Here is a 27,254-nt window from a genome sequence, read left to right on the forward strand (position 1 = left end):
TTATTTTGGGAAAGTAAAATCATTTTAATAACTTTTTTTTTAACTGATGGTAACATTTAAAAATAAGTGACATTTTAATACTATCATTGATACAATTATTTTGATTGAGCTGATAAATAATAAATCAAACAACATCAACAAACAAAAATAATTACTTTATTATAAAACAAAAATAGTTATACAAAAACAATTACTCAAATCTTACTTTTTGATTCCAAATTTATTGGTTTACTCTCAAAGTATTGGTTTTTAATCCTGTAAGAAATTAACTATTATAATAACATTCAAAGCATTATTTTATTGTTTTATTGTTTTATTATGTTTTATTATTAAAAACAATAATTAATCTAAACTATTACCCCTGATTTAATTTAGGTTTCTTATAACTATTTGTTAAAACCTTTTTTTGTCTGCATGCTATTTTTGAGTCTAGTTCTACTGGCCCAGTTTCAACTAAAAATACTTTGAAAATCCCATTACATGGAAAAGGACATTCCACTTTAACAGCTATTTTTAGAAGTTCATAACATGGCGAAACATATTTGAAATGATTCTATAAAACAAAACAAAAAAATAAATATTGTTTTATATATTAAAAAAATCAATACAGTTTATATATAACTATAAATAATCAATAATGATTTAGTAAACTTTATTGTATATTATGTAAGTTTAACACATAAAATTCAAATATATATTGTAACTCGCTAAATAAATCCGCAACGTTTGATAAACCCTTACTAAAACATAGGTTAAAAAGTCCTAAGCCTTGCCATTAGATAGTCCTTCTAATAAAATGTTCATAAAGACATAAATAAACATTTTATAACAACCAATCTTCATTTTAGAAGTTACATTAATTTAAATGACAACTCTTTTGCTTCAAAAACAACAGATTCAAAGCACTTTATGTTTTAATTTATCATTATTTTTTATTTACAAAAAAATGCTTTTCAAGCTGAGCCATGGATTTAAAAGTTTATTTCAAACTCTACTCCATCATCAACAGTTGCCCAATGTTGGCTTGCTAATTTTAAATGTAACTGAAATGACATTAGTGATGCTATATGCTCGAAAGGTCCATGAAGCTGTCATCCAAAAATCTTATAGAGAAACATGATCTGAGAGATCAACAACAATCCGAGTGGCAAGCAGACACTGAAAGCAGTCAAAAGCAAATAAAAGCACAGCAATCAGTTAGCGAGGTCCTTTAATAAAAAAAACATTTGTTTTTTCTACACTATATTTGAATTAGAAAAAGAATCGAAAGCGACGTCTATTTTTATATAGGTTTTTAGTTATTTTACTAAAAGTTTTATTAAATCGCTCTGATTAAAACAAACTAAAAACTGCACCTTTTTTTAATTTTTAATCCTTCTAAAACTGTAGAACATTAGAAAATGAGGAATTTTTAAACTTTATAAAGCTGTATGTTTGACTAATCAGCATTAGATTTTTAATCAAGAAATCAAAACTACAAAGGGTCAACAAATTTAACAATCAACAAAACTAAGCATAATTCGAAATATAGAGAAGAATCATAGCAATTTAAAAACCATTTTCCCAATCTTTTTGCTTAACTAATCGAAGTTTACATTTTATCTTATTAATATCATCCTAGGATTATCTGTAAGTACTTTATTTTTTATTTGACTTAAGATTCAATGTAATTTTTGAATAAGTAATATCTAAAAGTTTTTCTCTAAAATATAAGATTACGATTGAAACTACTTATGAATGAAATGATGCTATTGGGACAGACAAATGGACAAGAAAGGACTTTTGTATCACTTACAGATGAATTTGGAAAGTACGAATTTGATAGCAATCTCCATGCTCAGTATAACAAAAATATGACTAACCCATGCCTCTTATACACAATATTGACTGAAAAAATTACCAACACAATCTTTACGAACACCATGTAGGTAAAATTATTGATCTCCTTTTCACTGATAAAAATCAAAAGAACTTTCTTTAAAAAAAAAATACTGTTATAAGGTATGGCTATAATGATAGTGGTTTTAATAGACCCAACAAAAAGTTACCAAAGTTTGTGCCAAAGTTTTAAGACCTTTACATGAAATAACACTTCATTCTCTAATTAAATATTTAGAATGTATTACAACTCTGACAATGTTTAAAAAATATTTTTATACTTTTTAGATAATCTTAAATTGTTTTTACACTTTTAAGAACAGGTTTTTTTCAAACTCAATTTGTACAGGTTAGAAAAAAATTGAATAGACCACAACCTAAGACTGCAGAAAGCCTCTGCAGTCTTGAGGAGGTGAACACAGTAAAAAAATAAAGCTCCTAATTAAAGGCTTTTGAAGCCTCTATAGTTTAAAGGGTTAATTAAATCTTTTTTTATTTTCTTTTGCAACTCACTCTAAACTTTTTAACCCTAAAACACAAGCCTAAAAAAACAAGACCACTGCCCTGAGAAACAAGTTAAGCGCAATACCATCAGAGACATGGTGGGGATTGTCAAATCTTGGTGAAAATTGTGGTGGAGGTTGTTGAATACAGTTCAATAATGTTGTAACATATTTTTATTCTGAAAGATAATAACAACTTTTTTGTAACATAATAATACTTTAGATACTATTTGTGGCATTTCATTTGCTTGAATTTTTATCTTAGGATTAAAATGCACCCAGTAACCTTCTTGTTAAGAGACAAAAAATCATGTCACAAGTCGATAAAAATGAAATCAAAAATGCATAAACTGGGATTTGAATTGATTCCACACCTACTGCATAGCCCAGGTCCAATCACCAGCAATTACAACCTCTTATTCAATTCCAAAAAGATGAGCTGTGGCAAACATTTTAGCTCGGACTAGAGCATTATCTAAAAGTTTCATTTAAAGATATTTGCGAAAAAACTTTGTTTAAAGAGATCTCTAAGTATCAAGACAAGTTATGTTCATATCTTAAATAAAACTTAAAAAAATAAGTTTGGAGTTATTTAAACTTACCAAAACAAACTATTTATTAAGATTTTAACAAAAATCTTTGTATTTTTAATGTCATATTGTTTTTTGCAAAAGAAACGGATTGTTGATTTTTTTTTTTAAAGAAAATGTGGTCGGATTTTTTATCTTCGAAATTTCGTAAAAGTTTATGCTTTGGGTTTTTCTATTTTAATTTGTTAAAACCTATTTTTTTGCTTTTTACTTCCATTTTAAATTGCTAAAAGGAAAAAAAAAATGTAACCTTTTAAAAAGTGAAACTGAATTTTTTGATAATAATATTGTTAACATTATTTTTATCCATACTATATATACTTATTTTTATCCTGTCAATATTTTCTAATAAAAATTTAAAAATTCATTAAATATACATTATTAATACTATTGTTTATTGAAATTAATTCTTTTTAGTTAAATTAATACAATTGATGAGTATAGCAATAAACATATTATGTTAATATTATGCAGAAAAATGCCATAAAAAAACCCTGATTTTTATAAACTTTTATATTGCACTTTTTTTTGTAAAAAATAAGATATTAACCTTATATATATAAAAACTTATATATATTAAAATAAGATATTAACCTTATATATATAAAAATTTGTAAAATGTAGAATACCTATATAAAAATCATATAATCATTAAGTAATGTTTCAAATGTCTTAAATTTGTTTTATTATAAAAACAAAACTAATGTAAGTACTATACAAATATAAGTAAGATAAAACGTTGTCCAGACTTTTGTTTAAAACAAGTTACTCTAATAAAATCTAAAAACCTAATTTAATATTTTATTTTAAGAATTTTGTGAAAAATAAAACAAATAAATTTCATTTGCTGTGTGTCAGTCAAAACAAAAAAATGTATTTATATTTTTATAAAAGTTTTTAAGAAAAACAGAGCAACTTTATAAAAGTTTTTATACATTTTTCATTTTAATTTAAAATTTCTTCATAGTGTTCTATTATAACAACCAAAGACAAATTAAAAAGGAAAAACACAAAATCATGTGTAAATTAAATCATTAAAAAAAACATCTACAGAAATATTGATAAATTAAACCAGATATTTTTGTAACAAAAAAAAAAAAAATAATAATAACAAAAAAATAACCAAAAAACAAAACAGTTAATATCTTGATAAACAATATGTATTGGTAAATTAAATTAACTCAAAACTTATTTTCTAACAATTATTTATGAAATAAACACAACAAACCTCCAAATATTTGACCTATTTGGAAAAATTACTCTCCAATCTCTAATGATTTCTCATAACAAATTATTTAAATTTCCTAAATTTTTTATAGTAACAAGGTATTTTTAAGACTTACAGACACAGACAAAGAGTTGACTGTTCCTTTTAGACAAAATGCAAGTGTTGAGCCAAATACAGTTTCTCCTCTTATACCAACTAATAAAAGTGTACATTGACAAGTGTGTACAAATCTACTTACATATTCCACCGGTAACTCAATAAAGCCTTTGGGTGGCACCTGAAAAAAAAATTTATTTAATCATTTTAGATAAAGTTATAAATATCATGAATGATAAATATAAACAAAGATTATTAAAACATAAAAGCCTAAACAAACCTTTAAAAAATGCTGGCTTTAAATATGAATCATAGCCAATAATAAATCATCACCTGAATTTTCAATCCATTTGGCATCTGAAACTGCGATGAATAATCACCAAAAAGAAGAGCTTGGTAAAATAATGGTTTACCACTTGGATTTGTAATCTTGATCTTTACATAATATAGCACAATTGTATTAATACATTAGATTAAAAAAAAAAAATTAACATATAAGGATACAATTACAATTATTAAATTCAGTTATATAGAACAGAATTGAAATGACAACTCATCATTAGCTAGCAAACTAGCTTCTATAGCAGAAAAATACAGCCACAGAAAATGATGCACCGTTTAACTTATTTAAAATTATTTTATAAAATTATATTTTGTAAGCTACCTCAATAAAATATTGAAAACTTATTACAACTAAATTCCTTATAAAATGTCAATAGATATTTTGCTTAAAATTAATGAAAATGTGCAATAATTTATGAGACCAACAGATAATCTGTGTATAGACATTTAGCTGTGAGTGAAAAATGCTTACTTGTAATTGCTTATACTTTCTTTTAAATATCCTTTAAACATTCAAATATTTTAAAACAAGGCATACCCACAGATTTCATTTATGTCATAAATATTAACTTGGGCATGCAAACTGTAATGCAGAAAGATAGATTTGATATTTATCAACATGTTTTTTTAAAACCCTTATCTCCTTTATTATAAATATTAGTTGTGTTTGTTTCGCTTTGCCATCTCAAATCAAATGCAGAAATAACTACCCTAAGTATAGAATCTCTTATAATTAATCTCCCTAAGTATAGAACTTAACTTATAGTAGCACACCATATGTATAAAAATTTTCAAAAAATTGTTGTTAAAAGATTACTACATCTGTCCAACAATCTGTAAAGTAGTCCAAGATCATATGTACACTTTCCAGATGTAACTTACATCTGGAAAAAGCCATATATGTAACTACCTCTGGTTAAAATAATACATTATTATTTAATAATTTTTTCCTGTTGTAATAACATCTGAAAAAAATCCTATAGTTGTTTTCAACATAATTGAAAAGATGTAACTACATCTGTAAAAATTCAAATATGTACAGATTTTTGTTATACTTAGATAATTGAAAAGATGTAACTACATATGTAGTATACTTCTTTCATTTTTACACAGATGTTAATAGACATCAATAAACTTTCAGTTGTTGTTGGACAGATATTATTATACCTCAGTATATTTACAGATGTTGTTGGACAGATGATATTAGACATAGCAAAAACTGATGTTGTTACCCTGACCCCATTTGTTGAATAAACCAGTGTTAAACAAGTAACTAACTATTGCACACTGTTCAGTTTTAATTTATTTTTTATCTTTTGTGTGTGTGTGTGTATACATAATTAATAAAAAAGATTAAATTATATTCAGACCTGTTTACTTATACAAATGGAACCAAATTGCAAATATAGATTTGTATAGCAAAAAAATGGGATAAAAACCTTGGAATCAAATCTGTTTCATTATAAAATAGGATCTGGTTCCTAAATTTGTATCACCTTAAAAAATTATTAGATTCAAGCCCTAATACTTAAATAGCGATTTAACAAGTTTTTATTTACTTTTATTTACAAAGATATTTATTTTATGTCTTAGTTTTTTATCATAAAGAAATCAATCTAACACTTTTTAAAAAACCAACATCAACATTTAGTTAAGAAGGCTAATGATATATTATTACTTATATTATTGATAGTCTGTTATTACTTTTTTTATAGTCTGTTATCACTTTTTTACAGTCTGTTAGGTTCTACAAAATCACAACTTAACTATTAATTATAATCAATAGTTGAGTTGTAATAACATTAAAAATAACAATAAAAAGTTATTGTTGTTTAAGGTTTGCATATTTTCTAATGATTATGTAGATTTAGTTAAAAAACTAACATATCATTCAGCTTTATTTTATTATTTATTAAAAGGATATTTATAAATTGCTATTTGTTATATTATTTACATTAACTATTACTTATATTGTATATTATTTACATTATTTATTAAAAGGACATTTATTAAACTATTCTTTCCTTACTTAATGACTAATCAGAACTCATATAATTGTTTCATTTTTTAGATAAAAGAAAAGTTTACAAAAAATCATTTAAACTTATTATTAAAGATTATTCAACTATTTTGATTTTACTTAGTGATTAATCACACCTAATAAAAAAATTTTTTTTTCCTAATAATTATAAATGTGACCGAATATAGGCATGATATAGCAACTGCTTAACTAAATGGAAAAATAACAAACTTTTAATACATTACAAATATCTAAATTATTCCGTTAAAGCTGAAATATTTAAAGCAAAAAAAGCACATGAAAAAAATATCAAAATCCCAGACCAAACCTAAAATTTGTTTACAAATACATTATTAAACAGCTAAAAATTAAAAATAGCATTCATTCTCTAAGGGGCTGTTTATATAAGGCAGGCTAGCTTGGTTAGCCAGGCTTGCTCACTTAAACAAGACTTTCAGTTTTCTTACTTTTTACTTAGTAAATAATTTTGTTGAAATGATATTATCAGGGATGCAAAGTCAGAATCTGGAGTCCAGGAGTCCCTGTTTTTAACATGAGTCTGTAGTCTCGCTTGTTATAAAAAAATGTTTGACCCAGTGGTTTGAATTCTGGCTCAGAATGAAGAACTCAGAGATTTGATACCTGCATCGATTCCAAAGTAAAAGAACGTATTTTTCTAATGCAGTTTCCTAATTACATTGTTTAAACTAACAGATATGGATTTACGGGTAAAATTGTTTTAGTAGTCTTTTTAAACACAGCTATAAAGTATCATTTTACAAGTATAGCAATTAAAGTTTATTATGTGTCTGAGCACATTAACATTTTTTAAATAAATATTTTTTGAGTCACTACAATTTATCATATTAAATTACATAAAAATGCATTATGACATTTTGCAAGCGCTCTACCACTACACCACTACTGCATATGGACTTGCTGTTAAGAAGTTTATTATATAAATTATATTAGTAGAAATACCTTCAACTTAAAAGAAATAGTTATTAATTGAGCAACAAAAATAAAATCAAAAACTTTTTACAGCATTTTTGAAACTTTATACAGTCTACTCCTGTATTTCAGGGACTATTTTATCCCTAAAAACTCTGGTTATTTGACTCAAAAAGTTTTGAAAAAATCCGGAGTCCAAGGAATCCCTATTTTTTGACCCCGGAGTCCCGGAGTCCTTAAATATTGATAGGACTTCACATCCCTGGTTATTATAATGCTTCAGTTAATTTGATAAGAAAACTTTTTTTATTAGTAAATAATTTTGTTGAAATGTTGCTATAACCCTTCAGTAACAATTTGATAATTTAACTATTTTTTAAACTTTTTATTTTAACAAAAATTAACCCCATAACTCATTGGAAATTCTTTAACTACTTTTATAAATAAAACTATGCTAAAATTGAACTTTATCAAAGATAATCTTATTAAAATCTATATTCAAGATTAAATAAAAAATTACAAACTCTACATGTTTTGTTGCCAAACTATGTAGCGATGTCTCAAACTCAATTGTTGACTTGGGAAGATACAATGGTAAATTTTGAATCAAGTAAACACATAACATAAGCATGCTTATTGGAGATGATTTAATAAAATCTGCAGCCTATGTACAAAAGATACATTAAGATACATAAAATACCAAGTATGAGGTCAGAAGATTATAATATAGCCTGTATTCTTTTATATAGATGATGCTGTATATAACTTTTATAGAAACTACTTATTTTAATATAATTTTATTTATAACAAAAAGTTAAAATAAAACATACAACAATATCATAGTCTATAGCCAAAATATGCAGCATTTCAATAATTTTCAAACAATTGTGATGAAGTTGTTCTGTTGTAGATGGTTGAACGTACATTTTGTAAATATGTGTTTTTACCTAAAAGAAATTAGATATTAAAAACTATTTTTCTTTATTTTAAGAACTTAGGGTGTGGGCATAAAAATATCTAATATGGCAAAAATACTTTTTTTTTTTCATTTCATTTTTTTTCAATATTTTCTAAAAAACATTAGTCAAACATAAGAAAAAGTATGCACAGATACAAACCTAAACCCACAACAATGAATATATATATATATAAAAAAAACAGTCTTATATTAAAAATATGAATAAAAAAATTTATCATTTTATCAAATTATTATTTATCTTTTTCTCAATACTTGATAAACAAAAAAATTTATTTGTCAGTTGTTTGTGCTAGTTGTAAAAGAAATATTCATAGAAATAAATAAGGAGACTAATAAATAAGTGAAGAGCTAAACCACTATGGACCAGAGTAGTTTTATGTTGTTTTGATTGAATGAAACCAATATAGGGTTTGCTATAGTTTTCACTTTACTATTTTTATAATTGGTTACTGTAAAAATTTTATGCTCATCAAAAATCTTATAAAAACAAAGGTCTGTAAACCAACCAAAAGTACTCTAATTGCAATTTTAAAGTCAATAAAAGTATACTAAATAACTTGTACTGCTTTTTTTTTCAAATTCTTATGTAAAACTAATGTAATTTAGAGTAAAGTAAACTAACAATACAAAAACAAAATGCTGAGCTGCAAAACAGTTTAATATCAGAAAGACTATTCCTTTTTAACAAAAATAAAATTCAGGCAGCTTCAAAATAAAAAAGGCAATAATTCAATAGCAATATTATTGTTACTATTAAAGCTATCAAAAATTCTGAAAATGCCTGCCCAGGTACCAATCAAATGAACGAGCAAGTACTTACTTTCATAAAATTTTTTCTTATAAACAGACAATAAAAACCTTTAACTTGATGATGTCACTTATTTAAAAATGTTCTTTTTCTAAATTTTATTTTACTTCGAGTGTCCAGGTTAAGCAAGTCCCAATTACAGTTTAAAAATACTAGTGTGTCCACTATTTTGTGTGCCAAAGAGGCACACTGTTAATTAACTACATTCCCAGCGGTCAAGAAAGTCTATTCTGATAGTACTGAAGTTGCTTTCTGAACTTTCTGAACATATTGAATGTTTTCAGAAACTCTGATGATGATAAAGAAATCGTAACTATTAAAATTTTTAACAACAAAATCTTCTTTCACATATCAAATGAATATTGTTAAAATGTTATAATACAATTAATGGTTTTGAAGTTTAAAAATGAATGAGATGAATTTTGAACTTATAAAATGATGGTTATCTGTCATTTTATAAGTGTATGTGTGTTTATGTGTGTGTATGTATGTATGTATGTATGTATGTATGTATGTATGTATGTATGTATGTATGTATGTATGTATGTATGTATGTATGTATGTATGTATGTATGTATGTATGTAAGAATATTGATTCAGCTGCTTTTCTTTATCTGCAGTAGCAAACCTGATCTTAACAATGCTAATTCTAGGAAGTTTGGAAGCAGATCTATGATCTTTAAATGGTAGCGGTGTAGTGGTAGAAAAGTTCTAAGTTCTATGCCAACCACGTCCCTGGTTTTACCATGATCAACTTGTTTCTTTGCATAGTATTGTTTGTCAAGATTCATATTTTGGAGTTCAAAAGTGCTGAATATGTTAAGGTTGCATTTGAAACCATAAATATTAAAAATAATACAAAAAGTATAATGATCAAGTTAAGGTTTTTTTTTATTGATTTATTATTGCATTTATCTCTACACACTGAAGGGGGAGAGGAAAAGGGTAGTTGAGGAAGCTAATTATAATTTTTTTGTTTTGTTTTGTTTTGTTTTCTTTTTGTTTTTGTTTTTTTAATTGTTGTTACAATTCAAAATAAATAATAAACAAGTTGAGCATATGTAATTTCATTAAGTAATTTTATTGCAGAAAACTCTAGACTACTTAATGATATGTGGTTTACAATGAATAGTTTTTAGTTACTTATTATTTTTAATATTTTTAGGGGGTTTTTAATGTCAAAATTTGTGGATTATTGTAATAAATATATTTGCGTGGAAAAGTGTAAAGACAAGGAGTTTTTATCTAGGGAAGAGACTTTAACTTGAAAAGAAAAGATTTTAATTTCTTGTTTTTTAGATGAAGTAAGAAAACTACAACAATGGTACTGTTTATGCATTATCTTTATGAGTTTTTATTCAACAAAATCATAAAACGTCGAAAAAAAAAAAAAAAATCAAACAAATTATATAAAAAAAAATAATCAAATAAATTTTTAATTTACATAATTAACTCTGTAAATCTTAAAAAAGATAAAATATTATTATCTTTTTTAAGATTTAAAAAAGATAAAATGTTATTATCTTTTTATGGATTTAAAGGCTTAAGTAAACCTTTAAACCTTTAAATGCTAAAAACATTTTATTAAATTATATATTTTTACAAAAATAAACATTTTGTTGTTACATGTGAAAATTAAAAAATTTATTACTAAAAATGGAGCATATGCTGCGATAACAGAAGCCAGAACTAAACCATCAACTAAATCATTTTCAAAATTCACAATCCATCTTGATGGTGGGGCAACTAATTCAAAAAAAAAAGAAGGAAAAATTTTTACAATCACTTGTAAACACTCTATATATATATATATATATATATATATATATATATATATATATATATATATATATATATATATATATATATATATATATATATATATATATGTATATATTATATATATAACTTGTTCTAAAATATTTATTTCATAAATAAACAGTGTACTTACACCTTAGAAACCACAACAAACAAATAAGTATTCAATTTCTTCAGAAAATTTAAAAAAATCAGATTCTAGCTTAACAGATCAAGCAACTTAAAAAAAAGGATTACTCTTATTAAATATAGTTCTTAAAATTTAATGTTGAAGGATAATTTCTTACATATCATATGTTATAATACAGTATTCTCTACAAAGAAGTTAAAAGGAATGCTTGCTGTTGTAATCAATCAAACAGTTAAAAAGATTCTTAGGGTAGTCTGGATAATTACTAGGTTTTGTGAACCGTTGCCAGTGATGGTTGAAGTTATGATGGAGTGATTCTGTTGCTTGCTCTGAATAGATGCCCAGTGAGTGGTTGTGGCACTTAATAAACTGTGTCACATGAAAAAAGACAGCATACCCTTTGGGAGTGACACTCATGTTTGGAAGCTTGAGGTAGGAATCCTTAAACTTTTTAATGAAGATGCAATAGTTGTCTTGAAGAACATTTCCAAAGGAAGCAAGAACAATTGCATCAAACTTTTTGAATGTGTCAATGAATGGAAATGCTAAAAAGCAAGCATGCTTTTCCGCAAGTTATTGAAGCAAGTCATCCTTTCGTAAAAACATTTTGCATTCATTAACTGCAAATTGCCCCCGGTGAAAAGGTTATTGTTGAATGTTCATCATGTTTAACCACTCTGACGCATTTTTCCACTACAGGTACAGACTCTTGAAGAGGTGGTTAACAACACCAAGAAGTAAATGAAGTTCCGTGGGTGAAATGAAGTCCAAAATGAGTATTCCTACAGGTAACTTAATAAATTAAATTTTTCTGAACATTTTTTTTAACTTAAGTTAACTAGACTTTTAGAATATTGTAGTCATGCAAAAAATTCTGAATGTCCCTGGCTTTTTTTGTTTCTGCACCTGCTGCTTGAAAGCCCCCTCCTCCATCAATTCCCACCATGATAAGTTCATTTGACTGAGGTCCTCTTATCTGAACTTAAGTGTTTCTTAGAGCTTTAACATATTTGCAGTACACCAATAGACATTTAGATTCTTGGCTAAAACTTTTGAATGTGTCTGTAACTTCTGAGGTGACAAACAAGTCAGAAAGATACTTTCAAAGAGACTCAAATTTTTTCCTGAAGTTTTTTTTACCTATTAGCTGGGAGCTACTTTGTTAAGTGTTGAAGCAAGCTTGTTCATCCCACTGTTTGAAAACCTAGTCTGTTTCTGAACTTGTAAAAGTTGTTTAGCAGTCAAGGTGTAGCTGCTGGAAAAAGTCTCTGTCTTGATGTTGTTATAAAAGAGTTACTTAAACAAAAGCATATTAAGCATATATGACAAAAAAATAATAATTTTTACCTGGAGTAACAGAAAGATGCACAGTACCATGGAGTGAATGAACCTTGTTAGCTATCACAGAAGCAGCTACTCTTTCTGTTGTTTTTGTGTCTTGCTGCAACTTCAAGCAAGCTCTGTCGAAGCATTTCTTTTGCACAACTTTGTGGGATCCCTCTTCCAATCAGTGAAAAGCATGCTGAACAACGTTTCTCAACAACTGGCTGTTCTTTTGGCTGACTAGTTGTGTTTGTTGTTCCGATTGGTTGAGGGCTTCCAAACTTGGCTTTTCCCACATAACAAATTATACAATCACATGGTGATTATCTTGTTGCAGGACAAATCTTTATGTTTTGGTAGTCAGGCAGAGAGGCAAGTTGAACATCTTCACAGTTGTCTCTTTTTCTAAGGCCTACTTGACAATTTTCGCAGATAACGATTGGGACTCTTTGATCTTCAAAGTTAATAGCTTGACAAAAAAATTCTCGACAGAGTTTAATCATAAAGTCAGTTGGCTTTTTTCAAATAGAGAAAATAAACAGTTTTTCTGTTGTTTTGCATTCGTATTTTGCTCAAAAGGCACAATGAAACTGTTTGCCTTTCCATTCCCGGAATTTTAAAATTAATAAGGGGCCTAGGAACTCTTACTTAAACAAGTTGCTTACTTTTGTTAGTAACTTATGTGAAAAAAAAATACAATTTTTATATTCAATTTTTTTTTCATTTGGTTAACAATCTTGTCAAAAAATCAAAATTTTCAAATCAATTTTTCTTTCACGGGCAATGATGAAAGATTTTACAACCTAATGTACTCCTACATACTTGTACTAACATACCCCTAAAGGTTTTTCTCTGGAAAAGAGGTTCGAATTAAAAGTCATTTTGTGATGCAGTGGCTTCTCTGAGAACTACCACAGAGTTTGGGAAACCTGATTAGCAGCTGGCTTCAGAACCATAAAACTGAGTTTTAGATCTGTACTCTAATTTGTAGATGAGTTGCCTAGTCATAAAAATAGAGACATAAGCACAAACCATGCATTGAATCAATATGATCCAGCATTCAACATCCAAAACTGGAAACAATGTATTATAAATAAATCTGCGCCAGCCTAATAGGTGAAGAAAAGGTGTGAGGCTGGTCAACAGATATAATCTGTTTACCCTTTATATATGTGTGTGTATATATATATATATATATATATATATATATATATATATATATATATATATATATGCATATATACATATATATACGTATATATATATATATATATATATATATATATATATATATATATATATGCATATATACATATATATACGTATATATATATATATATATATATATTATATATATATATATATATATATATATATATATATGCATATATACATATATATACGTATATATATATATATATATATATATATATATATATATATATATATATATATATATTTATATATATATATATATATATTTATATATATACATATTTATATATATTTATATATATATATATTTATATATATTTATATATATATATATATTTATATATATATATATATATATTTATATATATATATATATATATATATATATATATATATATATATATATATATATATATATATATATATTGACAAATTATTATCCACTTTAAATATTTGTAAGGCTCAAATCTAGTTTTATTTCAATTTAATATATATAAAATCTAATGCTTTTGACCAAAGTATATGGTTGTTTTTAGCAAATAGAGGTAAGATTAGAAAGATCATTAATATTAGTAGATCATTTACATATAGTACTGGTCATAAGTCTAGAGCCACCCCATTTTTTTTAGTTTTTTGCAGATTATAAAGCCATAACCCCAGTGCAGCAAAATAATATATTACTGAAACATGCAAAACATATTTTTATAACATTTTAGTACCAAAATGAGTATTAAAATATTAATAATGAGTAGGTCCACCTTTATTTTTAATTACTTCAGCCAACCGGGCTGGTATAGTGTCAACAAGCTTCTTGCAATCAACAGCAGTAATACTAGTCCAAGCGGCAGAAATAAAGTCCCAAAGTTCATGTTTATTACTAGTACGTTTGCCTGCACAGCGGCGATCAATTTCATCCCACAAACTTTCTATGGGGTTCAAATCCGGTGACTGGGGTGGCCAGTGCAAGACTTGAACACCATTAGCAGCTAGAAAATCTTTAGCCACTTTGGATGTGTGCTTAGGATCATTGTCTTGCTAAAAGATCCATGGAAAAGTTGCAGGAAACAATGCTGTTGCTGAAGGTAGCAAATGCTTTCGCAAAATATCTCTATACATGGCACCATTCATGATTCCTTCCACCTGATGCAACTGGCTGGGCAAAAAGATGACATACAACCCCACACCATGATGCTACCACCACCATGCTTTACAGTTCCCTGCAAACATTCCGGTTTATATGATTCATTTTGACGACGCCAAACGAAAATACGTCGAGAATCATTACCAGCTAAATAAAATTTGGACTCATCAGACCACAACACCGTTTGCCAATCAGTAACACTAAAATGCAAAAATTCGTGTGCAAATTTGAGACGCTTCTGCTGATTAATTTTGGAGATAAAAGGCTTTTTAATAGCAGCACGACCATTCAAACCTTGTTTAATCAAACAACGACGAACAGATTTTGGAGATATTAAAGGTCCACCAACATCATGCCACTGTTGAGACAAAATTTGGAAGAAAGGAGACGATTTGTTAGGGCCAGGCGTTTTAAGGTTCTATTTTGATATAAAGTTGAAATTCTAGGATGGCCACATCTGGGTTTGTCCGTGAATGTATTTGATTCCAAATGTTTCTTATATGCATTTTGTACAGCATGGCAACTTTTTTTCAATTTTTCGGCTATATTATTAAGGCTTAGGCCACTAAAATCCTTTAAAGCCACCACCTGGACCCGAACAGTTGAATCAAGGCTTTTAGCTTTGCCCATTTCAGAAAATATTTTCATTTAAACTCTAAAATAAAAACGAAAATAACATTAAATACATTATCTAACTAGTGTACACATTCCAAAAAGTAGCATAAATAACAACTGAATTAACCAAAACATTGATACGAATACATCATAAAGTTACCAAAATATGTTAAAATGTTCAAAAATTGGCTATAAAGTTAAAGAACTCATGAAAGTCAATATTTATATTTGGTTTAATACACAATTATTCATGAAAATCAATAGATTCGTACCTTGTCAAATTACTATATGCATTGTTATGCTTATAATGTTAACCTCACCATACTTATGCCGCAAAATGATGAAAAAAACAGGCGGCTCTAAAATTATGACCAGTACTGTAGATGTAATGCAGGTTTAAATTTATGCTAGTCTACTGATGAAAAAGGTGTGCAAAGCTGGCCTACAAAAGGCAGGGTTTTAAAGTCAGAGTTAAAAGGCAGCGAGACATCTGCCAGGTTATACTTGATTACATGCTAAAAGAAGCAGGTTAATTATGATCCTGACCTGTAATATTTAGTTTTATATTATTAATTATTCTTATAATTGGTTAATTATTCGGTATTGGCATTGGTATCAACCTTTCTTTTGTCCATCAGCATTAATTAAAAATGTTGAATTAATACATCACTAGTATGTATATCTATGATAGGTGTACATATCATATATAGATATACAAATGCCAACTTTTTTAAACCCATATAGTTCTTTTGGAAAAAGAAAGAATAATGAAAAAAACGACAGCTATCCCAACGTAAACCAATAGTCAATGGTGTGGCACTCCCTTCCACTTAAAGGTCAGTCAATCAAATGCTTAGATATATACTATCCGTTGTGAATATATATGTATATACATATATATAAATATATATATATATATATATATATATATATATATATATATATATATATATATATATATATATATATATATATATCTATATATATATATATATATAAATTAGTAAAAAACACTTATCTAATTTCATCCACAACTACTCGTTAACTACTCGTTAATTAATAAAAATGAACATATAAAAGAAAAAAACACTGATTATTGTAATTGTAAACAAAAAATAGATTGCCCTCTAAATGGAAAATGCCTTTCGAGAAATGTAATTTACAAGTGCATTGTTTCCTCACAAAACAACCCTGATAAACAATATATTGGCTTAACCGAGGGGAATGGAAAAAACGTTATGCCAACCACAAACAATCGTTTAAACACAAAAAATATTCAAAAGAGACTATGCTGTCAAAATATATTTGGGATTTAAAAGAAAAAAATAAAAATTTTAATTTACAATGGTCTATTCTAAAATCTGCCCCTGCCTATAACAACATTTCCAAAAAATGTATGCTATGTTTGCAAGAAAAATTTGAAATAATTACTCATTTAAATCAAGAAAATTTATTAAATAAAAAATCTGAATTAATTTCTAAATGTAGGCACGAAAATAAATACCTCTTAAAAAATCATAAAAACAAATGACCAAATTAAACTATCCCCATTCCAAAGAAAATTATTTCATAATTACTTTCTGTAACTTCCCGTTAACAAAAAAATATAGTAATTAAAAATATTTTATAATAATTTATAACTTCCTGTAAAATATTTTTTTCTATAAATTGAATTTTTTTTGACATTTAGTAACTCTTCCTGATGATCCAGCAATGGTGAAACTTCAAGTCGAAGATAAAAGTTAGATAAGTGTTTTTTACTAATTTATTATTGCTCTGTTCTTTAAGAACATTGAGCACTCTATTTGTAAAATACACTAACATAATTTACATATATATATATATATATATATATATATATATATATATATATATATATATATATATATATATATATATATATATATATATATATATATATATATATATATAATATCAATGAGCTATACTAAATATTGCATTTATAATGACTTTAATAGTTAATTCAATGCATTTTTATAGATCATTAAAAAGCAACAAGATGGAAATAAGTGATTAAAAATTTAATATTGCTTACTTTTCCAACATTTTATTCTTTGCTGTTCATAATGATGGTTTAACCAAGATAAAATAACTCTTTCACTTGAACTGTATATATTACTGCAATTGGGATCAGAGTTGAAACCCAGTAAAGTAGGGTAATCAGAAGGAAAACTTGACTTGCAAATTTGTGGTGATATTCGAAAAAGCACATACATCTAATTATAAAAGAAAGGATGCATAAAATGAAGTTCTATAAAATATTACCCATAAATAAATCAAAATATTTACTTTATAAATTTGAAGAAGAAGTGAAGCCCAACTTTTTTTGGAGAGTAATTCAAAACTATCACTTGATTTGTGATATTTCTCACTTTCATAGCAGTTTTCAAGTTGCTTAAAACGTTTGAAGTCTGAGAAATTAAGAAAACACTCTGGTTTAATTGATGAAAGTATTGCACCTTGATAGCTGAAGAAAATAAAAAAAAAATTTCACAAAAGGTGTGCTCAATATTTCAAAGAACACATACCAAACATAACAGTCTATATATAAATAAACACAGACATATATACATACATTTATATATATATATATATATATATATATATATATATATATATATATATATATATATATATATATATATATATATATATATATATATATATATATATAAAACAAGCAAAATTATTGCTGTATTTTTCATGGTAAAGTCTCTCTCTGTGATTTGTTCTTGGTGGAATTGCGATGAGAGGAAAGTTCCAGCTGACTATGTCAATGTTATTAGTAATCTTATATTTTTGGATGAGGTCATCTTGTTTACGCCAGCTGACTAGAGAAGTTAGGCCAAGTTGTAAACATCTGGACTTATAGTCTAACTTTTTTAATTGGTATAGTATCTTTGTGGCTCTGCGCTGTATTAGCTCAATAATTTGATCATCCTTCACCAAGATTAGAAAGCATTTTTTAGGATGTCTAGCATTTCATTTGCTTCACATGAGGTAATGTCGGATTGGGTTTCTACTTTTAGACCATTGGTATTTTGTATTCCCAAGTCACACTCAGAGGTGGTTGCTTCCAATATAGTTTGAGTTGTTATTGAAAAAGGGTCCAATTCCTCCATTGAGTACTTGAGATGAGTTAAATTTTTTTTGGCCAATGTGCATGACCTCAGATTTCTTTGCATTTAGCTCCATAAGCCAAGGCTTTGTGAATATCGATATTTGGATAAGATATTGACCAACAATTTGGTCAATATCTGATTGGAGTTGAAGTTGAGCAGCAAGTGAGTTGAAAATCTAAAGGATTTTAGTATCATCAGCACAGATCTTAAAAGTGTTTTCTTTGCTTATTACATTTGGCAAATCGCTGATAAAAATGACAAATAAAATTGGTCCTAAGACTGATTGTTGCAAAACATCACTTGTCACAGGTAACCAATTTGACTGGGTGTCACCTAGGATGAATTGTTGAGACCTGTTGAGTAAAAAAGCTTTTATCCAAATAAGAAGATTCCTTTCAATTCCATACATTTTTAGTTTGTAAAGCATTTGCTGATGCGGCACTTTGTCAAATACTTTAGTAAAATCCAGGAATATGACATCAACTGATAGTTTTCTTGCCATATTTCCAGTCAAGAAATCCATTGTTTCAAGGAGATTCGTAATCCATGATTTTTTCTCTAAGAAGCCATGCTGACTATTTGATAGAAGATTGTTTGATTTTAGATGCTGCATGATTGTTTTTTTAACTAGTTTCTCCATTATTTTACACGGAATTCAGGTGAAGGATATTGGTCTGTTGTTTGATGAGTCAATTATGGAGCGCTTCTTAAATAAAGGCGTCACATTTGCTTTGGACCATGAGCTTGGAATTTCCCCATTGTCAAATGACTTTCGAAAGATGAGAGTAAGTGGAGTAGACATTAAAGTAGAACAAGGGTGTAAAAAGTGATTTGGATATATCAAGTGATAAGAGTTCCAGTGGCCTGAGTGTCGAATGCTATGCTATTGAGGATTATGGTAGTTCTATGATCAAAGTAGGGAAGATTGTTATTGGATGGCTCTTTGCTGAAAACTGTTTGAAATTGATTGTTAAGTGAGTTGGCTATTGTAATTTTGTTAGAGCTAATGATCTCACTGGAACTGATGATTCACATGAGAATCAAATGTAACAAATCAGCTGAGATCTGATTTGTTACAGAGCGCTTATTATTTATGTATGAAAATATTCTCTTAGGGTTGTGCTTACCATAGGCCAGAGCAAATTTGAATTACTTAAGAAAAGAACAACTTTGCAAAAAAAAGCAAATTTTTCAACAAGCTTTCTAGTTTCTTTATATTCCTGAACCAAGGATGTGATTTTCCATTTTGAACTGACATTACAAGCCCAGAGTAATTTTTTAAGACGAATCAGAGATAATAGTTCTTTTGTCAGCCATGTTAGTTTTTATTTAGGATAGTTTGTTTGGCATATGAGAGATGAATAGAAGGAAACAATCATTGTATTTGTTAAGCCAAAGTCAGTAATATTGTTCTACGTTTAAGTCTTTAAAAATAGGTTCCTTAATCTAAAAAATTCTTTGTTAATTTTTTCATAGTTACCAAGCTTGTATATAAATTTAGAGCTGTTGAAATGCCTAGCAATAAATTTAGAGCCAGTTTGTATTGCCAAGTGATAGAGTAATGATATTATCCAGACAAGCCGAATGGAGGACCAATGTTGATTTCGTTAGCACAATATGGAGAGTCACATATGATGAGATGAAGAGTGCTTGTCAATTAGCAGATTTAAAAGTTGTCACTGATTTTACAAGAGGAGAAGACTGAATCGGAAGTCCAAGTAATCTCTGGGAAATTGAAATCACTGGCAATGATAATACAATTATATTTTTTAGTCAATACTGATACTTTGGCATGAAAAATAGCAGTTGAAATCTCTGAGAAGACTTCAATACCGGATGATGGAGGTCTGTATATGCTGTCTAGGAGCAGAGTTTTATTCAAAGGCTTTAGTTTGACCCATGATTGTTCTGTATAGTAACGAACAAAATCTTTGTGTAGTAAAGATTCCTCTAGTTGGTTTGTGTTGATTTTATTGTTTGTGTATGTAGCTAAATCTCCTCCAATTTGGTTGAGGCAGTCTGAAAAATAGAGATTGTAATTTAAGAGAGAAGGAGTTGATTGGTTGTTAAACCATGTTTTAATAGATTGAGGGAGGTTACATTGGTGTAGAAGTATAAAAGATGAGATAATTTAATGAAAGAACTAGCCTTACTAAAGGATGCTGAACTAGTAAGATGCTGAGAGCAACTGAGTGGCCTTAGCTACTGATTTCTATTGAGGAATGGTTTTCTGTTTCATTGATGTTGACTGTTTTAGATGTGTCAATGTATTGAATTTTTACACTGTGGATGACAAATTGTAAGAGTTAAGTAAATCTTTTGCCAATAATTCTGCATTTTTGGTAGCACCCTTTTTGTTTAAGTTGTTGAATGTCTCTTGTTTGAGACATTCAACAGCTCAAACAAAAAGGGTGGCTATTAGTTTTGATATGGTAGCATCAAGCTTTTGAGAAGCAACTGAATGGTTATCTTGACCTAAACCTGGCCAGTTTTTTGCTAGAGCTACAGTTGGTTGGTTAAATAAGGTGTGCTCATTATCACCAATTATATACAAATTGTTTAACCTGATATTTTATATTTGATAAGAGGGCTACCACTCTGAATAACAGTGTATTAACTCTTGTTTGAGAACTTTTTGAACTTTTTATTCCTTCTTTTTTCTAAAAACTTATATAACACAAATAGAACTGTTAATTTTTTTATGTTTTTTTTCCATTTTATAAGTTCTGGGGAGATCAAAAAATCAAAAAACCTCAAGAATGATATCCATTTGCCGTTGCTTGAGTTTCTTGACAATAAGCTATTGCTAGAAGATATTTCATTGAGCTACATTTACCGTTTGGGGTAGTGAACCACTTGGTAAAAAAACTTTATGATCTTTGGCCAGCAGTCATGGAGTGGCCAGCATTATTACAAATTCTAATTCAACCATATCAGGGGAGGTATTTCAACGGTAACGATTGTATGAAACTTTAAAGCGGATTAAACCCATTAAAGAATCTTTCTGAAAAAGTCAGCATCTATCAATCTACTGTATTCATCTATACCCATGCTTTGTTCAGTGATGTTGTCAAATCATGATTCAGAACTAATTTGGATCCTGATTTTAAAAAAAATATTAAACTTTTTTAAAAATACTGCATAAATCTGTCAATCTCAGTCACAACAAAAGTACATGCTGCCTTTCACTATATACCACAGTTTATGACAAAAAGAAAGTCAGCTTTGGTCTATTTAGTGAACAAGCAACAGAGGCTCTCCATTTAAATTTCAAATCATATTGGGAGAGATACTAAAGCTATAATTTGCATCCCGATTATTTAAAGTAGTTTTTTCTTTGTGTTGTTGATTAAACAGCATGAAACTATAATAAGAGTTGTAATAAAGAAATCTAAATTTATTATTTGGTAGCAAAAAAATATTCATTTTACTATGGTTTTGTTTTCAGTATGACAGAACTAGAAACAAAAGATTGATTTTATTTGGTTTATTGTTGTTATTTTTTTCTCTCAAAAACTGATTTCATTTAAATTACAATATAATAGTATTTTTAGTTTAATCAGAAAAAACTCTAGGCCAGGAGAAATTAAATTTAAGATCTTTTTCTTTTTGCATAGTTCTTTAACTATTGGTTTACCATGGTGTAGGCTTTGGGGGCTTGTTAGAAAATGACCTCACTAAACAATGAGGTAACCCCAAAAAAAGACCTTTTAGTTGGACTATCCCAAGTAGTTATTATCTTCTAAACTTTCAATTAAAAAACATGCTATACACCTCATTCTACTCAAAATCCATATCAGTAACAAAAATGATTAAAATGAGTGAAAAACTTAAAAATAATGAAGAATTTAAAAACTACTTAAAATAGACACCTACTAGTACATATAATCAACTCTTAAAAGAGTTTTTATGGGATGTTTTGTTGCTATTAAGTCTTAAATTTACTGGTGTGAGAGGCAGAGTGAGGCTTGATTTAAAACCAAAGAAAAGAAATAAAAGCTAAATCCAGGAAACTATATAGGAAGAGCAACGTCAATAAAGATAAGAAAGACATCAGTCCAAGGACCATCACAAAGAAAAATCATGAATAGAACCTTAATCAGCTTGAAAATAATATTAGGATGTTTAATGATAGGGCGAGTCTGATGAAGAAGTACTAGATAAAAGTTTTATTGAGATCATAGCATGGTCTAAATCACCCAAGAGCAAGGATAAACTGATCACATACTAGGGCAAAAGATGAGACACAAATCAAGAAGTAAAGATAAGTGATTGGGTTCAAGTTAAAAACAAGTCACAATGTTAACTATCTGAGCAAGAGCTTGAAAAAAACAAAATATTGAGCTTTAATTCTAACAGACAATTCAATTCATGTGACAAGCATTTAAGTCATTAATAAAAAAAATATTAATTGATAGATTGAGAGCTTATTCAATTTTATTAAAAATAACTTTGAAAAAAGTTTGTTCTTGGGATGAAAGAAGAACAATAAAGGTCAAAAAGAAAATTGATTAACTAAAGAAATGCTAAATAAAAGCACATAAAAAAATAGTCAGTCAAACATGTGACTATCAAAGTCTTTACAAATCAAAGGATAACAACTGTTAACACTGAGATCTAATGTTGAAACAATCTTATTTCAACTATTCTTGCTAAGAGCAATTAGGTCTGATGAATTTTGCAAGAAGTAGTATAAGTAACAGATACTTTGAAGTCTATTTGAGACTATTTGAAAAGGATAGAATTAAATAGTTTGATGGTAATGATGTCTTTTTTTTGTTTAATATCCTAAAGTCTTTTATTCATGTTTCAAATTACTAGAAAACTTGACTCAATCATAAATAATGCGTGGCACACTAGTAATAAGCTATGTAGTTGTCCCATTTCTAATAATTGACCCAAAGTTTTAACAAAGGGATTCTTATGTGGTCTATATTTTATAGCTGTTAATAGAATAAACCTTTCTGAGAGCTACCACAGAGTTTGAGAAACCTTACTACCAGTTGCCTCAGACCACAGAGTTTGAGAAACCTTACTACCAGTTGCCTCACAACTACTAAGTTTAGTTTTAGAGTTATGCTATCATTAAAAGATAAGAAAAAAAGTTGTATTGTCACTACCAAAGAAGTGCAAGTAAAACCCACGAGTAGAGTTGCTAATATATGGTCAACAGCAAAAAGGGTAGTAGAAATTTTTCTTACTTCAAAAGTCTTTATCTAGAAGACCTTCTACAAGACAGTAGCCAGACGAGTATTTTTATTAAGATGCCATCTAGCCTTTATTAAAACATGACTCATCTTTACTCATAAAAAAATTTTTAAGACAGAGAAGGGGGTTGTTTAAAATCAGAGTCGACTTCTTTTATCAGTTGCCTTAAAAAGAACATAAAAGTTCAATGACAAAACAATCCCAAAATGCATAATAGAAAAAATAAAAACTTGATAAAAGTAATTAATTTATTAGTAAAGAAATGTTTTATTGTTCTATTTATAAAAACTGCAATAACCTAAACAATTACACAATTAAATAGTATTTGGAGGGAAAGAAAAGAAGAAAACCAAGTAAACTATTTAATTTATTGGCATATAAAATTATAAAATTACCTTAAGAAAGTCAACATTTTCGAATACATTTCTACTATGCATTTTACTAAATCTTCTTCTTTTTTTAAAGATAACAACACTTTTACTGTAATACCAGGTATAGATTTGCCATATAAATGAGCAATCAAATCAAAAACATTCATGAATCTAATCTTTCCTTCAAGAGAACTGTTAGTTATTCTCCATATAAATACATCTACAGATAAGTTTTCGCGTAATGTGTAAGGCAAATATATGGGAAAAGATCCAAAGCTCCAGCACTGAGAGGAAAACCATCTATTTTATATATATAAAAAAAATTTTTAATAATACAATTAACATTTAGAATTCAATTTAATAAATTTAAACAAATTTATTTTAATAAAATATTAGTAATAACTAACCTTTGAACAATGTTACACTCTTTTTCAACAACCTCATTATTTATTATAAAATTTTTTCCATTTGAAACTACAATAGAATATATTGTTAATCAATAATATACACTTTCTTTATTTACATTGAAACAATTATAAAACAAATATTTTATAAAGCTAAAATAAAAATATTCATACTAAATTATTAAAGACTTAACCCTGACTAACCTGATATTTTAGAATATGAGTGATCAGAAAACTGAGATGATCCCATGGGTTCAGAATTTTGGTATGCTGTTGTGTACAAACTTGTGTTACTAGTGGAAAAAGACGGGGCAACTGCACTTTCAATTGCAGAAAGGCATGGTACAAATAAACTTGATGTACCACTATTTGACTTTTTTCCTTCTTTACAAATAATTTGAAAATCACACTGGTTGTTAATTAAAAAATTTGAGCAAGTCAAAAGACAATTATCAGCACTAGCAGTAACAGGTAGTGAAAAACTAAAAGATAAAAACTAAAAACATAACTACCATGAATTACAAACAGATTATATGTAAAAGTGTGAAGTTATTTATAATAGGAATTAATAATCTAATAGGTAAAGATAAATGGTAAAAATTATTTCTGGAGGTTTCACCAATATATCTAGTATTGCAGGTGTAACATAAAATTTATACTAATAAGAACTTTAAATTTTTAAGAACTGGGTTTTTTGACAAAAGCGCGATACCATAATCTACTATAATTACACAGCCAGGTTTGTAGATTTTTACGACAAAAAAATTGGAAGCCAATTTTTTTATTGTTGTGAAATATACTTGTTTATGGATTTTATTATGAGTTTACTTATAAAGAACTTACCAATATCAATGTCTTTAAATTAGATTTTATTTAAGTATATAATTATTGTGTTTTAATACTATAAAATGTAATATATACGTGTATAAATATTATACTTAGATTTGAATTAGAATCTGAATTAATCCAAAACTAGATTGATAAATTTATAAAAAAAATTTTTTAAGTTTATTCTGATTTATAAAATAAGAAATAATTTTGTTATAGACTTCTTAATACTTACAAAACCAAGTGTGTTGTGATATGCTGTAGGAGTGGATACAAAAAGCAAAATATCAAATACAAAAAGGAAATCTTTAAAACTGATTTCAGAAACTTATAACAAAGTAAATTGTATTTTTTCTTTTCCTGATGCTATAAAAAAAACCTGAGTTAGGAAAAAAGTGGATTACATTTGTTGATAGAAAGAATTGGTTTTCTAAAGAACATTCGGGTGCCTGTAGTGTCCATTTTGATCCAAAATTTTTAAAACATGGTGTTAGAATGACTCTTATTTATAATCTTGAACTATTAGCAAACATTCAGATAAAGTAAAAAACAAAGCAAAAAATTCCACTTTCTCTATTATTATCTACTTCAGGTCCATCAAGAAAATTTCCTACTAGATGTGCTACAATCATTCATTCGATATAATCATTCAAGATAAATCAGATTTTTTTTATGGAAAAAGATTTAATCAAACACATAAAAATGTTAGATTTATTTTCAAGTCCTGTTGGTTATGTTTTTCTAAAATTTGACTCCCATATCTTATATTATTGTATTTTTAATGTATCATCTATTGATAATACTCCCTGTATTGTGTCAATAAAAGTTGATTCCATTTTGCATGTAAAATTGCAATAAGGTTGTCAAATTTCACAGTGGTTTAAGCAAAACCAATTCTTATTTAAAAATGTATTTTAAATACCTTGCATCTTATATGTGCAACTTTGTTGCAGAAAAAATCAATACTGTTTTAAATGAAACTCATAGTATCCAATATTTAAGCCAAAAGGTAGAAAACCATATTCATTATTGCAACCCTACACTTCAAAGCAAGCATACATTCTCTAACAAGAAAATCACCTCTACTATCATTGCCTGTTTTAAGAAAACTAGCAGCTTTAGGTATTGAGCCCTTAAAAGCTATTAAACTACGTTTGGAGGAACAAAAAGTATATTCAGATTGTATTTTAATGCTGATGTGTATTTAATAAAATATTTTTACAGATATGTAACGAGTATTGCAATGGTAGATATGTTAGTTTGGATGAAAATTGTATATTTTTAAAAGCATACTTCTTTTTATGATTGTAAGTTTAAAAAAACCTATTCCTTATGTCATGAAGTTTTGTCAACAAACTTAAACGTATCAGGAAATAGGCTGTTAATTAAATATTTTGGAACTGGTAAAGCTAAAAAAGATCTTTTTATTTTATATGAAAAAAGGAAAATTTATCTTATGACAGCATTCATTTCTTAAATAGTACTAGAAATAATTTTCTTCCAAGTTCAAAGTGCTTTAAATTCCCTGCTTTTTATTTCAATGGACTTACTGATTTTAATAGTCACTGCTAGTAAAATATCAAGGCATCTTCTCCATAAAGTTTATGAAGAGGAAAAAAAACTTAGTGGCAATTTATGAAAGGCACATAAACTCAAACTTTAC

The 27,254-nt window shown here is 27.5% G+C and overlaps 1 protein-coding gene across 1 annotated transcript in view; it reads right to left on the minus strand.

The window, feature by feature from the left end:
* Nucleotides 1–27,254, minus strand: part of LOC100210504 (cilia- and flagella-associated protein 47) — a 96,877-nt gene that overhangs the window by 23,753 nt on the left and 45,870 nt on the right. The window contains exons 25-36 of the mRNA XM_065793158.1: nucleotides 24,968–25,245; nucleotides 24,767–24,833; nucleotides 24,384–24,659; nucleotides 17,948–18,125; nucleotides 17,694–17,874; nucleotides 11,047–11,141; nucleotides 8,439–8,555; nucleotides 8,138–8,272; nucleotides 4,629–4,730; nucleotides 4,315–4,476; nucleotides 360–553; nucleotides 206–255 (exon numbers count right to left, since the gene is read on the minus strand). Of these exons, the coding sequence (XP_065649230.1) occupies nucleotides 206–255; nucleotides 360–553; nucleotides 4,315–4,476; nucleotides 4,629–4,730; nucleotides 8,138–8,272; nucleotides 8,439–8,555; nucleotides 11,047–11,141; nucleotides 17,694–17,874; nucleotides 17,948–18,125; nucleotides 24,384–24,659; nucleotides 24,767–24,833; nucleotides 24,968–25,245 (1,835 nt within the window). The remainder of the gene's footprint in view (nucleotides 1–205; nucleotides 256–359; nucleotides 554–4,314; nucleotides 4,477–4,628; nucleotides 4,731–8,137; nucleotides 8,273–8,438; nucleotides 8,556–11,046; nucleotides 11,142–17,693; nucleotides 17,875–17,947; nucleotides 18,126–24,383; nucleotides 24,660–24,766; nucleotides 24,834–24,967; nucleotides 25,246–27,254) is intronic.

Source organism: Hydra vulgaris, chromosome 03 (genome assembly GCF_038396675.1).
Source record: "Hydra vulgaris chromosome 03, alternate assembly HydraT2T_AEP".
NCBI lineage: Eukaryota > Metazoa > Cnidaria > Hydrozoa > Anthoathecata > Hydridae > Hydra > Hydra vulgaris.